The 16,148-nt window shown below is 42.5% G+C and overlaps 1 protein-coding gene across 1 annotated transcript in view; it reads left to right on the top strand.

The window, feature by feature from the left end:
- Positions 1–3,344, top strand: part of FAM171A1 (family with sequence similarity 171, member A1) — a 153,165-nt gene extending 149,821 nt beyond the window's left edge. Inside the window, exon 9 of the mRNA XM_010860069.1 lies at positions 347–3,344. Within this exon, the coding sequence (XP_010858371.1) occupies positions 347–2,054 (1,708 nt within the window). The 3' untranslated portion in view covers positions 2,055–3,344. The remainder of the gene's footprint in view (positions 1–346) is intronic.
- The last annotated feature ends 12,804 nt before the right edge of the window (positions 3,345–16,148 follow it).

The following is a 16,148-nucleotide window of genomic DNA, read 5'->3' as shown; positions in this document are numbered from 1 at the left end:
TCAACAGTTGTCACAGTTCCCTCAGAATAGTCCTAAGTGGTAATCAAGAGATGATATTCTCAAGGACAGAGCCAAACTTTTCTTATTGTGATGCCTCATCTGATTGACTTGTGAGAATATTTATTGTTGACTCTGCTTTTGAATGAATAATGTGGATGCACTTGGGGTACAGTCTGCAGATTTCAGCCCTCAGCATCAAAACAAGGCTGAGGGTATAGGGTGAGAAGGCTTCTGGCTGCTGATTAGTGTTGTCTTATTTCTTCCTGTGGGAACTGAGAATTAGGTTTAGGCTAGAACCCTCACTGTTCTGATATATTAATCTTGGGGTTTGTATCTTTGATCATAGGCGGAAGTGCTTGAAACCCCGCCAGCACCATAGAAAACTGCAACTTCCCGCCACCCTGGAGAGTTCCAAAAGGGATCAGTCTACTTCCATGTCACACATCAACCTGTTGTTTTCTCGTCGGGAATCAGAATTCCCCGGTCCACTCTCTGTCACCAGCCAGGGCCGCCCCCCGGATGCCCCAGGCTCAAAGGAGCTGATGAGTGGAGTCCATTTAGAGATGATGTCTTCCAACGGAGAGGTGGACATGCACACACCCATGCTGAAGCTCTCCTACAGCACCTCCCAGGAGTTCAGCTCCCGGGAGGAACTCCTGTCTCATAAGGAAGAGGACAAAAGCCAAATCTCCTTTGACAACCTGACACCGAGTGGGACGTTGGGAAAAGACTACCGTAAGTCGGTGGAGATCTTCCCCTTAAAGGCTAGGAAACCTATGGAAAGGGAAGGCTACGAGTCCCCTGGCAACAGTGATTACAGAAGGAGTTACAACGCCATGCTCTCGCAGCCTTTATTCGAAAAGCAGGACAGAGAGAGTCAGGCCTCCGTGACCCACATTTCCACAGGAAGTAAGCTCACCATTCAGGAACACATGTACCCCGCGCCTTCATCTCCGGAGAAAGACCAGCTGCTGGAGCGCAGACCTACTGAATGTATGATGTCGCGATCCGTGGACCACCTGGAAAGACCTACCTCTTTCCCGCGACCCGGCCAGCTGATCTGCTGTAGTTCCGTGGACCAGGTCAACGACAGCGTTTACAGGAAAGTATTACCCGCCTTGGTCATCCCGGCTCATTACATGAAACTCCCAGGGGACCATTCGTACGTGGGCCAGCCCCTGGTCGTCCCAGCCGACCCGCAGCTGGAGATCGAAAGGCTGCAGGCCGAGCTATCCAGCCCGCATGCAGGGATCTTCCCACACCCCTCCGCGCAGATCCAAGCGCAGCCCCTTTCTTGCCAGGCCATCTCGCAGCAGCACCTGCAGGACACGGGCGCCCGGGAGTGGACCCCGCAGAGCGCATCCATGTCGGAGTCGCTCTCCATCCCAGCATCTCTGAACGACGCGGCCTTGGCTCAGATGAACAGCGAGGTCCAGCTCCTGACAGAAAAGGCGCTGCTGGAACTCGGGGGTGGGAAGCCCCTTCCCCACCCCCGGGCCTGGTTCGTCTCCCTGGACGGCCGGTCCAACGCGCACGTCAGACATTCCTACATTGATCTCCAAAGAGCAGGGAGGAACGGAAGCAATGATGCCAGTTTGGATTCTGGCGTGGATATGAATGAACCAAAATCCGCCCGGAAGGGAAGAGGAGACCCCTCGACTCTGCCGCAGAGCCACCCACCCGTCCAGGAACATCCGCAGAAGGAGTCGAGGGCCGCGGACAGCTCGGCCTACACGCAGCTCGTGTACCTGGAGGACATGGACCAGAGCGGCAGCGAAGGCGGCACCACGGCCGGGACACCAGAGGACAGTGCTCTGCGGTGCCTGCTGGACGGCTCCAGCCGGAGGAGCGGTGGCCAGCTGCCCAGCCTGCAGGAGGAGACGACGAAGCGAATTTCGGACGTTGCCCCTGAGCCAGCGGCCAGTCCCGACCAGAGGAGATCCGCTCCACAGGATGAGGAAGACGACGAGGATGATGACGACCAGGGCGAAGACAAGAAGAGCCCATGGCAGAAACGGGAGGAGAGACCCTTGATGGCATTCAACATCAAATGAGCGGTCTAGAGCCACCCAACCCGGGACCAGATCCAGTTGCCAAAAATTCTTAAGGAAGCGCTTACCTGTGTGTGGAGGAAGTCGAGCTACGTCTGCCGTGGGCAGTGGACTTTTTTCTGCAGTTACCCTGTTCACTGTCTTAAGTGTTAGAGAGGAAGTCAAGTTCTTACTCAGAAGAAAGGATGATGATACAGGATGCCTCGCCTCCAGGAAGAGGGGTGAACGTAGTGTCTGTCTGAATGTCAGTGTCGTTCCCCGGACTTGATGTGTCCACCCTGGAGGACACTGAAAAACCACACGTGATGTCCTGATGTCACTAGGTTCTGATGATAACCTCAGTTCTCCTCCAGATTCTGGGAACAGAAGAAACTCTTTTTGCATTGCTTGAATCCATTTTATCATGATAATGCTCCTGTGAAATTATTATTGAGAAATTAACTTGGCACTTAGTGTCTGGAGGTATGCATTATCTCAAAGGAAAACTATGCATCGCTGCTTCGTGGTCTTACTTTGCTTAGGTTTTTGCTTTGGTTAGATTTCGTTTCTGATTTGCTTTTTACAGATACACACACACACACACACACACACACACACACACACAATTAGGTTGTAAGGATTTAATTCCTTCCTTGTCACCTGTTCTGCTTCTCGGTGGTTTATTTCGATATCACCTTTCAGGAACTTCTGAGTGTCACCTCTTAACATCCAAGCCTTTTAATGAAATAGTACTGAAGTTTTTAATCAGCTGCCAGTCCTTCAATTCTGGTCCCATTAACTCCAAGTGCCTTTTTTACAGTGATGACAGACAGTCCCTTACTTTGCTTTTTTTGTTTGTTTTTCTTAACTTCTTTGATTGAACTGCCTGGATTTTATAAAGTTATTAAACAATCCCCTTTTCTTTCAACTGCATGCTGCCAAGTGCCCATTTGTGCTCAGAATTCTCATTTCAGCTCAGTGTACTCTCTCGTCCTCACGTGTGACGTGGATTCTGTTTAGCTAAGCTAGCCTAGAGGACACTTTAGTGATCCCCTCCCCCACGCCACCCCTTTGACCACTAGGCACCATTATGGTTTTATTGGCTGTTTGTATATACGGTTACGTATTAATTCTGAAATCCTATGGGCTGATCTTGCTCACCAAACATGGAGTATGGGCTGAGCAAGTAGACTGAATGTGACTATTAAACAAATCTTATGTACTATCCAAAAGTGCCAGAATGACTCTTCTGTGCATTCTCCTTAAAGAGCTGCTTGATTATCCAAAAATGAAAACTCAGAATAAACTCTGAAGAAAAAAAAAAAAAAACCCTATCTTGTGGTTCTTTTCATTCATTCTGGGCCATTATTGGTTATAGAGTTGCCATTAAGAATTCTCTTTTCATTCCTAGGGAGTCTGAAAGGGCAGTTGTTGAACTTACATTCAAAGGCTAACCTATGGTGGGGAGAGATAAATTGGGAGATTGGGATTGACATATACACACTGCTAAATATAAAACAGAAAACTGTAAGGACCTACTGTGTAGCACAGGGAGCTCTTCTCAATACTCTGGGAAAAGAATCTAAAAAAGAATGGAGATATATATATATGTGTGTGTGTGTATATATATATATATGTAACTGATTCACTTTGCTGTACACCTAAAACTATCACAATGATATAAATCAACTATACACCAATAAAAATTAAACAAAAGAAACTAACACATAAGACACCTAGGAATTGACACATGGTTAAATCATAAAAGCCCACCTTGCTGTTCAGTTTCATTCAAGAAAACAAGGTAACATTTTATTGTGTTTCCATACTTTACAAGAAACTGGTGTGTTCTTTTCTTTTCAGTATTGATCCAGCGTCAAAAAGATGTCATTCAAATGACCAGAACCATCCCAGATGTGTGAAAACTATTCATCAAAACCATTCATGGAATCATCAGTGTAGAACAAATCAGTGGAAATAAGTAAAGCAAACTAGTTTTGTTATAAAATCTTTAGTCATGAATTCCACAAGGCAGAAAACAAGTCAAGCTGATTTTTGTGATTTTAAATTCTCAAATGTCTATGTTTAGTATTTTGCTTTTAAAACGGTTGAGAGATTTCCTGACAGTGTTTTGAAGTATCTGAACAGATGCGAATCTGTGGTTTAACAAGTCGGGGACTGTTTAGAAGTGAACATTCTCACCAGTAGGTGGCAGGTGAACCCTGGCAGACACCATTAAGACTCCAGGTAAGCACCATTTGTCAATTACCCTCCAAAGAAGTGGCCTCTGGAAGAATACTAGAGCAGACATAGGTGATGGGGGAATGCCAAGAGGTCCCCACCCATTTGCAGCTCAACCTGCAGTGCTGCCAGTCATAATCTCCTTAAAGCATTAGTAACAAGAAGAACTTCACTTACAATGCATGTTACCTGTGTAACACATTACCTGTCGGTGCTAATGATGTGAGATTCAGCAGGAAGATTGGGGGAGGGGAGCTTTCCTGATTCCTTTTCGTTAGGCAGGATAATGAAAAGTGTGGAGCAGCCAGCCGTAAGCATGAGACTGTTCCTAGAAAGACAAGGCCGTGTATTTGCCAAAGGGAAATTGATTCTGCCAAAGATGAAGCTCACTCATCTTACACTGATTCAAAAAGAGGCTCAGAGGCTAACTTTTTTGCTCAAGGAGCCAACTTTGCTCACCAGACTCGAATTTTCTGGAAAGAGCACCCTAAGTGTGTGGACTTTAAACAGTGTATTTATCTTATCACAGAGTTCCAGGTCAGTTATATTGCGTGAAGAACTAAAGCCGTCAAAGGCACCTTGCTTCTGCCACCTAGTGGTGACTTTTCACCTGCATCTTAAGGAGACTAGACAAATAGCTCTCTTCTGGAAAGACAGGTGAGTGTGCATATAAGATGCAGCGGGCGCTGCTTCTGTCTCCCAGGTGAGATGAGTGAGATCTGGCTGATGTTTGTTGAATCTCTACCTGGAAACATTATGTTGGAAACAATGCATTCAATTGTCAAAATCTTGTGGGGTTTATTCTTTATTTTTCACCTAACTAAATGGAGGCTTGAGGTTAAGTAATTGAGGTCACTCAGCTAGAATCAGTGGTGTGTCTCATACATGGCCTGCCCTCTGGAAATGAATGCATTTAAATTAAAAATGCATTACAAATCATAATAAAATGCATAATTGTAAATTCCATTTGACAATTGATTCTCGCAGAATGCTTTTGTTGATTTCTGTCAGAGCCAGCCTATTGCAAGCAGCAAAAGCATAAACATTTGTTGAGAGTTTTTTACATTAATGATTAATTAATGTAACTGAAACAATGAAGATGCATCTTGGAACTTCACTCACTGATCCATCATGGAGTGACTTCTTTGCTGAATCAGATAGTAAGACTGGGGAGGAATTTATGAAAGAAGTGAATTTATGTGTGGTAAACCATGCCAGGAGATATATAACATTATTTAAACAATAGAGACCCTGTGCTTTAGGGAACTCTATTTAGTATAAACACAGATAATGCTAAAACAGGGAGGCAGAGTGCCCAAGAAAATGAAACCAGAACCAAAAGGAAACAGAGCATAAAATCTAAAAATAATCAAGCCACACATACAATAACCTCTATATATGATTTCTCATGCTCATCCCCTTGAATTTTACTTTTGCAGACTTCTGTATTTGGAGGACAAGGAGATAAAAATGAATAGTTATAGATAGAAATGTGTGGTGATTTTTCAACTATTTCAGAGTCCTACAATTTCTTTTTCTTTTCTTTTTGGTCTTTAGAGTTTTTCTTAGTTGAGCTATAATTGACATACAACATTATATTATATGACATACAACCTTATATATACAGTATTATTATTATATATTCTTTTAATTTTATTACCATTATATTATTTTCAGGTGTACAACATAATGATTCTGTATTTGTATATATTGCAAAGTGATCACCACAAATAAGTCTAGTCAACACCTGTCACCATACATAGGTAGAGAATTTTTTTCTTGTGATAAGAACTTTCAAGATCCACTCTCCTAGAAACTTTCAAATATGCAGTATAGCGTTATTAAGTATAGTCATGATACTGTACATTATATCCCCATGACTTTTTAATTTTTTAACTGGAAGTTTGCAACTTCTTTAGGTGAAGTAGAAATTTCAACCCCCTTTCCCGCCCCCCTGAAACTATATTTTCAAAGCTGTGATATAAATACACACCAAAATCTCTGATAAAAGTCTTTATAATTCTTTACAGAGATTGTGACTTGTTTAATACTGGTGTTCTGGTACCCAGAAGTGGCTAATAATTCCTATTAGACTGTTTCCTCTCAGTAGAATGAACAGTCATTAGAGCCCCTAAGAATGTGGAATATGGAAGAGCCTTGGTAATCTCACACAGGAGGAATTGGAGCCAAGAGTGTTGAAGCGACCTCCTCACAGAGGCAGTGAGGGACCACATGGGATGACTTAGTTTGTTCAGGCTGCTTTGCAAAATGCCATAGACTGGATGCCTTATGAACAATAAACGTTTATTTCTCATGGTTGCGGAGACCACGGGATCAGAGCACCCAGCATGATGGGGTGAGGACCCTACTGATTCACAGCAGACATCTTCTTGTCACATCCTCACAGTGTGGACAAGGGTAGAGAGAGCTCTGTGGGGCCTCCTCCATAAGGGCACATATCCCACTCATGAGGGCTCCACCCTCATGACCTAATCACCCTGAAGGTCCCACCTCCTAATGCCATCATCACCTTGGGCTCTAGGATCCCAACATATGAATTTGGGGAGGACACAGACACTCAGCTCATAGCACGAGACAGAGCCCTGTCTCCTGACACCTAGCCCTGTATGTGTCCACCTCCTCAGATGGCTTCTCCATCTGCTGCTTTTTCTAGCAGCTCATCTGCACCCTCTGCCATCTGTGACATGCCATGTGCAAACATGACCAGAGTATGCAGCCTTGTAAGCCATACTGATGAATGAAATTCCAGGGTCATGGAAAGAACCCTGGATTTGGACACAGAACACTTAGCTCCGGGAATCAGACAAGTGACCAACTTCACGAGTTGTAGAAGGGTACCTGCACTGCTTATCTCTTGAGAGGAGGAAAAGAGGAAGTTGAGTTCAAAAAAGACAATATTTGTACACCCATGGCTGATTCATGTCAATGTATGGCAAAACCACTACAATATTGTAAAGTAATTAGCCTCCAATTAAAATAAATTAATTAATTACAAAAATAAACCTCCTTATAAAATGCAAGCTGTGTAAAAGTATAAATTGTTACAGCTCTTCCTAATTATCCTTTTAATCTTGTAGTTTCCTAATCCTGCTGCTATACTGTGTGTGACAGTCGTCTTTGTTGTTATTTTTGTTGTTATACCAGCAGCTTCTCAGCTAGTTTTTAGGAAACTGATAGCAGAACAACAGGATCTTTCCCCGTGCTTACTGCTTCCCACATGCTTCAGCTGAGTGATCCTTCTCTTTGTCCAAATAAGATGATTTGCCAAATATCTGATGTAAACCAGGGACCTCAATGAAAATGCAGCCTCCTTACATGATGGTCTCGCACGTGTAAGGACATACCTACAAAGCAATAACGTTGGGGTAGGTGCCCAATTACCGTAACTTATTTGTAAGTGGCCACCAAGGTAAATCCCTTTGCAAAATACAGTAGCAGGCTCTTAATTCCTTAAGTTAGTTGCTCATGTGCTTGTAACCTGAGAAATGCTGCTGCTGCTGCTACTAAGTCGCTTCAGTCGTGTCCGACTCTGTGTGACCCCATAGATGGTAGCCCACCAGGCTCCCCCGTCCCTGGGATTCTCCAGGCAAGAGTACTAGAGTGGGTTGCCATTGCCTTCTCCGAACCTGAGAACAGTGGTGCTCAAACCCAGAAGCACAGAAGCATCACCTGGGAGCTGGAAAACATGCTCAAGTATCTGGATCCCACCACAGACCAATCAGAATCAAAATTTCAGCAGGGGAAACCTGGCACTGATACTAAAAACAAAACAACAACAACAAAACACTCCCCCCAGCTGATTCTGAGATGTTAATAATTAGGCTTCACTACCTTAGAAATTCTGAAGAAACGTCACAGTTTGGTAGCGCCTTCTGTTGGGCAGCTCTGAGAATGATGGGTTTCCCCTTTGTTTCTAGGGTAGGTTAGCAGTCCTGCTGTAGATTTGCAGTTGGGAAGGGCAAACACAGTCAATAACATCCCCTCAGGCTGAGCAGCATGTGCCTAAGACACGTGACCAGTGCTCTCCTCTGTTTCGTTCACACTGTCAAAAATCTAGATGTTGACAACCCTCTGTCCTACTCACATACTATATATTCCCCTTCTATTCTGTTCCCCTTCTTGTGACACCTATGGCTATTTTAGAGCACTGCTTGTGAAGGATTCCCATGGATGTGTCTGCAGCCCAATCTGCTATTGGAATTCAGACTTGGTTTCCAACTGCTGCCCATGCATCTCCATCCAGCTGACCCTTAAACACCTAAACCAACTCGTCCCAAAGTGTAATCATCATAGATCATCCCATGAACCTCCCGGCCTGCCCTCCACCCAAAAAAACAAAAAGCCCAGTTTTCCTAACTTTCCTCCTTCATCTGCTACCCCAGTGTAAAGCCTCACCATATACAATTTCCCTGGCCAGAAACCTCAGGTCACCCTCCAAACCTCTTCCAACCTCACCACCCGGGTTCAATAATCACATCCTATCAATTTTGCCTGCTGTCAGGAAGCAATGTGAATCTTTCATGTTTCTGGCTGGTCAGGGTTTTCTGAGCAAAATTTACTGGCATCCTGGGTCTAAGGCTAAGTGAATACAACCATTCCTTGGAGGACAGAGTGAATTACTCCAGAGAGATTTACAGATTTATCTCCCCTGGAGCTATTCTTTCATTGATCTTCATTTACATTCATTATAACAGAAAGGGACCTTTCCTTCTCTTCCCAAAAAGGATTGTTTTAAAAGCTCCAAAATTCTTAATTCAGGGGTTCCTCTCCCACAGACCTCCTTTCATATGTGTGATGTGGTATCTATCTTCATCACATTCCCCCACCCCCACAGGATGAAATGAAGCATATGATAAAGATAGGTCTGCCGCTGATCCAGAAACCTCGTTTTTGCTGTCAGGATAAAATAAATACTTACATGAAGACTTATCATATGCTAAATATCTCCCAGACTGTCCCTCTTCCCCCCATTTCTAAGCAACACTGCTGTCACAGCCCCCCCTCACTGACCCCACCCCAGTCTCCTCATTCACGCCCACACTGCTGTAAGTGTGATGTACAATCCAATCATGTCACTTATATGTAATAGTGTTCATGTGGTTGCAGATAATAGACACCAAACTCAAACTAGCCTCAGTTAAATGAAAGACTTCATCATTAAAGGGAGATTTGAGAGGCGGGCAAAATAAGGTGTGATTTATAAAAAGTAGTATACATTTCGTCTTCATCCTTTTTCCTGGCACAGAACTCCTAAAATCCTTAGAATTTCCTAAGTGATGAGAGTAATAAAGATGTCTTTCATAACAAATTCCTTTCAACCACACCTGAGTTTGTGTTAATGAAGTGACTTTAGGGCCACAACTAAGGATGGGAACTAGTTGCTTGAGGAGCCAATCCAGTGATTGGAGGGTTGGAACTTGCACTCCCAAACCCTTGACCTTGGAAGAGGGGAGCAGTGCTGGAGATTGAATTGATTGCCAAAAGCCAATGACTTGATCAATCATGCCTATGTCATAAAACCCCAAAAGGATGGGGTTGAGAGAATTTCCAGGTTGGTGAACACTTGGAGATCTGGGTAGAGTGGTACACCCAGAGGGCCTGGAAATTCCTTACCTCCTTCCCCATCGCTTGCCTTGTGCATCTCTTCCATCCGGCTGTCCCTGAGTTATAGCCTTTTATGATAAACCAGTAATCTAGGAAGTAAAATATTTCTCTAAGTTCTGTGACCCACTCTGCTGCTGCTGCTGCTAAGTCACTTCAGTCACGTCCAACTGTGTGCAACCCCATAGATGGCAGCCCTCCAGGCTCCTCTGTCCCTGGGATTCTCCAGGCAAGAATACTGGAATGGGTTGTCATTTCCTTCTCCAGTGACCCACTCTAGTCAATTAATGGGACCCAAAGACAGGGTGGTGGTGTGATTTATAGCCATTTGATCAGAAGCACCGGAAGCAACCTGGACTGAGACACATGTGAAGTGTGGACTGAGCCCTTAACCTGGGGAGATCTGATGCTATTTCCAGGTAGGTAGTGTCAGAACTGAGTTAAACTGTAGGACACCCAGCTGATGGAGAGTTGCTTGATGATGTTGGAAAACCCACATATCAGAATTGGTGTCAACATTTTATGAAGGAACCAAACCACAAAAGACTAAATATAATAACGGTACCCCCAAACTGGATTCATCTCTTGGTGGCTATTGAGCCAAAAGACACAACCAACCCAAAGAGCAGGAGGAGGGATTTATTACTTGCAACAAGTAAGAGAATGGGAGTATTGTTCAGTCACTAAGCAAGGTCTGACTCTTTGTGACCTCATGGCCTGTAGCCCACCAGGCTCTTCTGTCCATGGGATTTCCCAGGCAAGAACACTGGAGTGGGTTGCCATTTACTTCTCCAGGGAATCTTCCTGACCCAGAGATCAAACCTGTGTCTCCTGCATTAGCAGGCAGATTCTTCACCACTGAGCCAGCAGGGAAGCCCAAGGGAATGGAGTATGCATACATTTAAAAAATAAGTAACAAACTTGTGTAAAAAAATTTTTTTAAGTAAGAGGAACACCAGGGATATTTCCTAAAGCTGTGTCTCCCCAAACTGCAAAATGGGGGACGTTTTAAGCTAAGGGTGCATGCATATTCATGAAGGGGCTTAGGCAGAGAAGAATTGAGCATTGAATTGGGGCAGACATTGAGTCCAGATTCTAGTAGAGTGAAGCTTCAAGGGTGAGCAAAGGTCGGCATCATCGATCCTTCAGATCAGATCAGATCGTGTCCGACTCTTTGCGACCCCATGAATCGCAGCACGCCAGGCCTCCCTGTCCATCACCATCTCCTGGAGTTCACCCAGACTCATGTCCATCGAGTCAGTGATGCCATCCAGCCATCTCATCCTCTGTTTACCCCTTCTCCTCTTGCCCCCAATCCCTCCCAGCATCAGAGTCTTTTCCAATGAGTCAACTCTTCGCATGAGGTGGCCAAAGTACTGGAGTTTCAGCTTTAGCATCATTCCTTCCAAAGAAATCCCAGGGCTGATCTCCTTCAGAATGGACTGGTTGGATCTCCTTGCAGTCCAAGGGACTCTCAAGAGTCTTCTCCAACACCACAGTTCAAAAGCATCGATTCTTCGGCGCTCAGCTTTCTTTATAGTCCAGCTCTCACATCCATACATGACTACTGGAAAAACCATAGCTTTGACTAGACAGACCTTTGTTGGCAAAGTAATGTCTCTGCTTTTTAGTATGCTGTCTAGGTTGGTCATAGCTTTTCTTCCAAGGAGCAAGCATCTTTTAATTTCATGGCTGCAGTCACCACCTGCAGTGATTTTGGAGCCCAAGAAAATAAAGCTTCTTACTCTTTCCATTGTTTCCCCATGTGTTTGCCATCAAGTGATGGGACCAGATGCCATCACAGCAGTGGCCACAGGACTAGAAAAGATCAGTTTTCTTTCCAATCCCAAAGAAAGGCAATGCCAAAGAATGCTCAAACTATCACACAGTTGCACTCATCTCACACGCTAGCACAGTAATGCTCAAAATTCTCCAAGCCAGGCTTCAACAATACATGAATTGTGAACTTCCAGATGTGCAAGGTGGATTTAGAAAAGGCAGATGAACCAGGGATCAAATTGGCAACATCTGTTGGATGGTCTAAAAAGCAACAGAGTTCCAGAAAAACATCTACTTCTGCTTTATTGACTATGCCAAAGCCTTTGACTGTGTGGATCACAACTCTGGACAATTCTGAAAGAGATGGGAATACCAGACCACCTTACCTGCCTCCTGAGAAATCTGTATGCAGGTTAAGAAGCAAACAGTTAGAACTGGGTATGGAACAACAGACTGGTTCCAAATCGGCTAATCAACTAGAATTTTAGTATGCTGAATGTAAAAGAGGAATAGAGGAAATGTAATTTTTTTAAGGAACAGAAACCTCATCTTTGATTCACTTTGTATCCTCAGACTTCCACAGTAGTATGTGTGCGTATAAAGGAGAAGAATATAAGAGCTCAAAAAAACACTGACCGATAAATTATAAAAACAAAGTTGCTGAACCATGCATTGACTCTTGGTTTTTCCTCTACTTATAAAACGAGTTATTTGGCAGATGAAAAGCTGTTTGCTCAGTTTTCTCAATCATTCTTCTTTTCTTTACACCCTTAGACATAAAACCAAAATGACGTTTCTTCTCATGTATTTGAACAGATGTCTTCAATGCCATTTTCTGGATGATAATTCCTTCTCTGAAAATGATACCCAATAGACAAGGTGGAGCCTAATGGCCGAATCTCCATAATGAGAGTAGATTGATTGGTCACATTCACAGTGATTGATCCAGATAGGAGCCAATCAGAGTTCTTCTCTAGCTTTTTTTTTTTTACCAGAACTGGGAAAGGTAACACTAGTGGTGGAATTGCATATATGAAATTGCAATGTTGCTAAAAGTCATATTCCTTTGATTACCTGAGGCACCCCACTAGCTTTCCAATAAAGTTCCCATTTTGCCTAAGGCAGCCAGGCCACAATGAGAGAGAATAATCCTGACTCACACAAGGAAGAGGTGAGTGAGAGGAGACTCCTGGCTGCCAGAGCTCACCAATATCACTGTCCTTCTCATAATTTAATTATTCATCCCCTTCTTTCCATTGCTTAAAATGTTCCAATACCCTTCCTGTAAATTCTCCCTTTGTCATCAACCAGTTTGAGTTTGTCACCACTATGTCACAGAGGCCAGAAATAAAGCATATATCTACTAGCCAGATATAACACTTGGCTAAAAAAACTACATGAAAATTTTCAGGTCCAACCATAGGCAGTTACAAAGCTTTTCTGTGTAGGGAAGCTGCTCTCCTGCACCAGGGTATGCACACACACAGACACACACACAAACACACACACACACACACTCCAGGGGGAAGACGGGACACTGCAGGGACTGGTGCGCTTTCCCAGTTAGCCTCTTGGCTTATCCTAGAGCTGTGATTAAAGACTTGATCTGATTCCTTTCAGCATTTTGTGTTAATTGAATACCTCAACACCAGGCAGCTCAGCTCTTGAAACAAACTAGTCAGTGAAAACGGGGTATTGATTTGCATTACATGAAGCAAACATATTACATACAATTTAGACACTTGAAGACTTGTTTTGCTTTGGAAATCAGCTGGAATGTACACTTGTAGAAGTTTTTAGCCTTTTATAAAAAGATATGAACATTTTTATCAGAAAGTCCTAGATCACTCATGTCCACCCAACCATTACAACCCTAAGTCACCACTGTATTGATCACCAGTCACCATGACAAAACAAAGTCTTATTTTGCTACATTTTAGATGCTCTCCATTCTATTAATACAAGTGAGAATAAAAGATCATTCCTGACTTCCTCTGCTTTAGAATTATAGTGCTTTCCCATTATAGAAACAGAGAAGGCACATAAGAATCATGAATTTTGTGAATGACAATCAAAATCATTTTCTAATTTGGTTCACAGAACATAGTCTCCATCCTTGATATTAAGCAGGGAGTGAGAACAAAGACTTACCAAAGTTAAGATACAGAACCTGTCTGATTAACAGAATGAGTTTTTAAATTGTCTTTTAAATTTTATTTTTCTGTTGGTTTTTTTTTTTTTTTGAAGTATAATTGATTTATAATCTGGTGTTTCAGGTATACAGCAAAGTGTTTCAGATATATATGTGTGTCTGTGTATTCTTTTACAAATTCTTTTCCCTTGTAGGTTATTACAAAATATTGAATATAATTCCCTATGTTATACCATAGGTCTTTGCTGGTTATCTGTTTTATATATAATACAATATATCTGTTAATCCCAAACTCCTAATTTTTCCTATTCCTTTTCCCCTTTGGTAATCATAAGTTCATTTTCTATGTCCATGGGTGCATTTCAGTTTTGTATATAAGTTTAATTGTGTCATTTTTGTATATTGCACATGTGATATGGTATGGTATTTGTTTTTCTCTTTCTGACTTAATTCAGTTAGTATGATCATCTCTAGGTCAATCCATGTTGCTGCAAATGGCATTCTTGCATTCTTTTTATGGCTGTGTAGTATTCCATTATATATACATACCACATCGTCTTTATCCATTCATCTGTTGATGGACATTTAGGTTGCTTTCATGTCTTGCTTATTGTGAATAGTGTTGCAGTTAACACTGGGGTACATGTATCTTTTTGAATTATAATTTTGTCCAGATATATGCCCAGGAGTAGGATTATATAATAATATAGTAGCTCTATTTTTAGTTTTTAAGGAACCTCCACACTGTTCTCTATAGTGGCTGCACCAATTTACATTCCCACCAACAGTGTAGGAGGGTTCTTTTTTTCTCTTGTGTTGATTTGTTTTGGATTAATTTTTAAAATCTCCTCTTCTTCCCTTTTTTCTTAACTAAGTTTCTTTGTTTCTCTTAAGCTCTACATTCGACCTTGTATACACCTTGGCAGGTGTACCTATGAATGTGCGTGGGGACAAATCCACTTGTGGCTGCCTTTACGATGACATGTTGCCTTAACATACACCCACACTATAAACCCAAAGCACAGTAAGTGAACATCCAGCCAACTCTTCTGACCAATCCCAATGTCAATCACAGCTGTCAGTTCAGGAACAGGTGCCTTTTCTGCTGAGACAAAGCCCAGATTGACTTAACTATAATTCACAGATAAAATAGATCAGGGCTAACATGATAAGGAGAGCCCAGGGAGGTCCAAGAAAGAGTGACATTTATACTCCATTTAGAAAGTCAAGGGAGAGAGTTTTTTGGGGAAAAAGAAGTGGAGACAACAGGAACCAAGAGTAGGATGCTGTCGGTTTACAATCTTATTTACAGAACTCAGTTCTACAGAACTCAGAAATATTTCTCTGAATGTTTATTCTTTGTGCATAAGACTCCAGATAGATGTACCTAGAAGATATAAAGCTGAACTTACTACCACATTAACATCTTGAATTTTTCAGCAGTACCTTATTTGTTTTAATCAAATAAAAAACTTAATCCTGCCATGTGCAATGCCATGGATGGACCTGGAGAACATTATGCTAAATAAGCAAGACAGACACAGAAGCATATTGCATGATATCACTTACACGGGGAGTCTAAAGAAATAAAGTCAATCTCATAGAAACAGAAGGTAGAAGAGCAGTTGCCAGGGCTGGGGGTTGGGAGAATTAGGAAGAGCTTGGTAAAAGGGTACAAGTTTTCCATTATAAGATGAAAAACTTGGTGACTAGGTTGATAATGCTGTGTTGTATAGTAATTAGAATTTGCTAAGAGAGAAAAATGTAAACATTCTCTCCAAAAAAAAAAAAAAAATAGATAAATATGTGAGGTGATGCATGTGTTAATTAAAAGCTGGGAATCCTTTCACACACAGGAAGTGTCCTTAACTTTATCCTTGGGGACATTAGCTGTCAGATGATGGCATCTCTCATAATTTAGAATCTCTCTGATTTTAGGAATACCATAATAACAATGACTTCTTTTTTCATTTGAGAATAACCTTTGGAATAATTATAAAAATGCCATAGTATGACTCAGAGTTTTTTCTGCCTCTGTCCTCTGAAGCCTGTAACACAGGCTTCATTCCTGCCCTAGGAATTCAGGATTTCAGAAACCCTTGGTGGATTAAGTCACCACATTCTCAATGAGATTACTCACCCAATATGATTATCTGCTATCTGCTTGCTTTGATAAATTCACTCCCGATTGTTTCAATGTATGATCTAATGACTAAAAGATCTTCACGACCAAGATAATCACCATGGTGTGATCACTCACCTAGAGCCAGACATCCTGGAATGTGAAGTCAAGTGGGCCTTAGAAAGCATCACTATGAACAAAG

Source organism: Bison bison, unplaced genomic scaffold (assembly GCF_000754665.1).
Source record: "Bison bison bison isolate TAMUID 2011002044 unplaced genomic scaffold, Bison_UMD1.0 scf7180017864461, whole genome shotgun sequence".
Taxonomy (NCBI): Eukaryota; Metazoa; Chordata; class Mammalia; order Artiodactyla; family Bovidae; genus Bison; species Bison bison.
The sequence above is the reverse complement of the archived record's forward strand: the minus strand, read 5'-3'. Positions and strand labels throughout refer to the sequence as shown.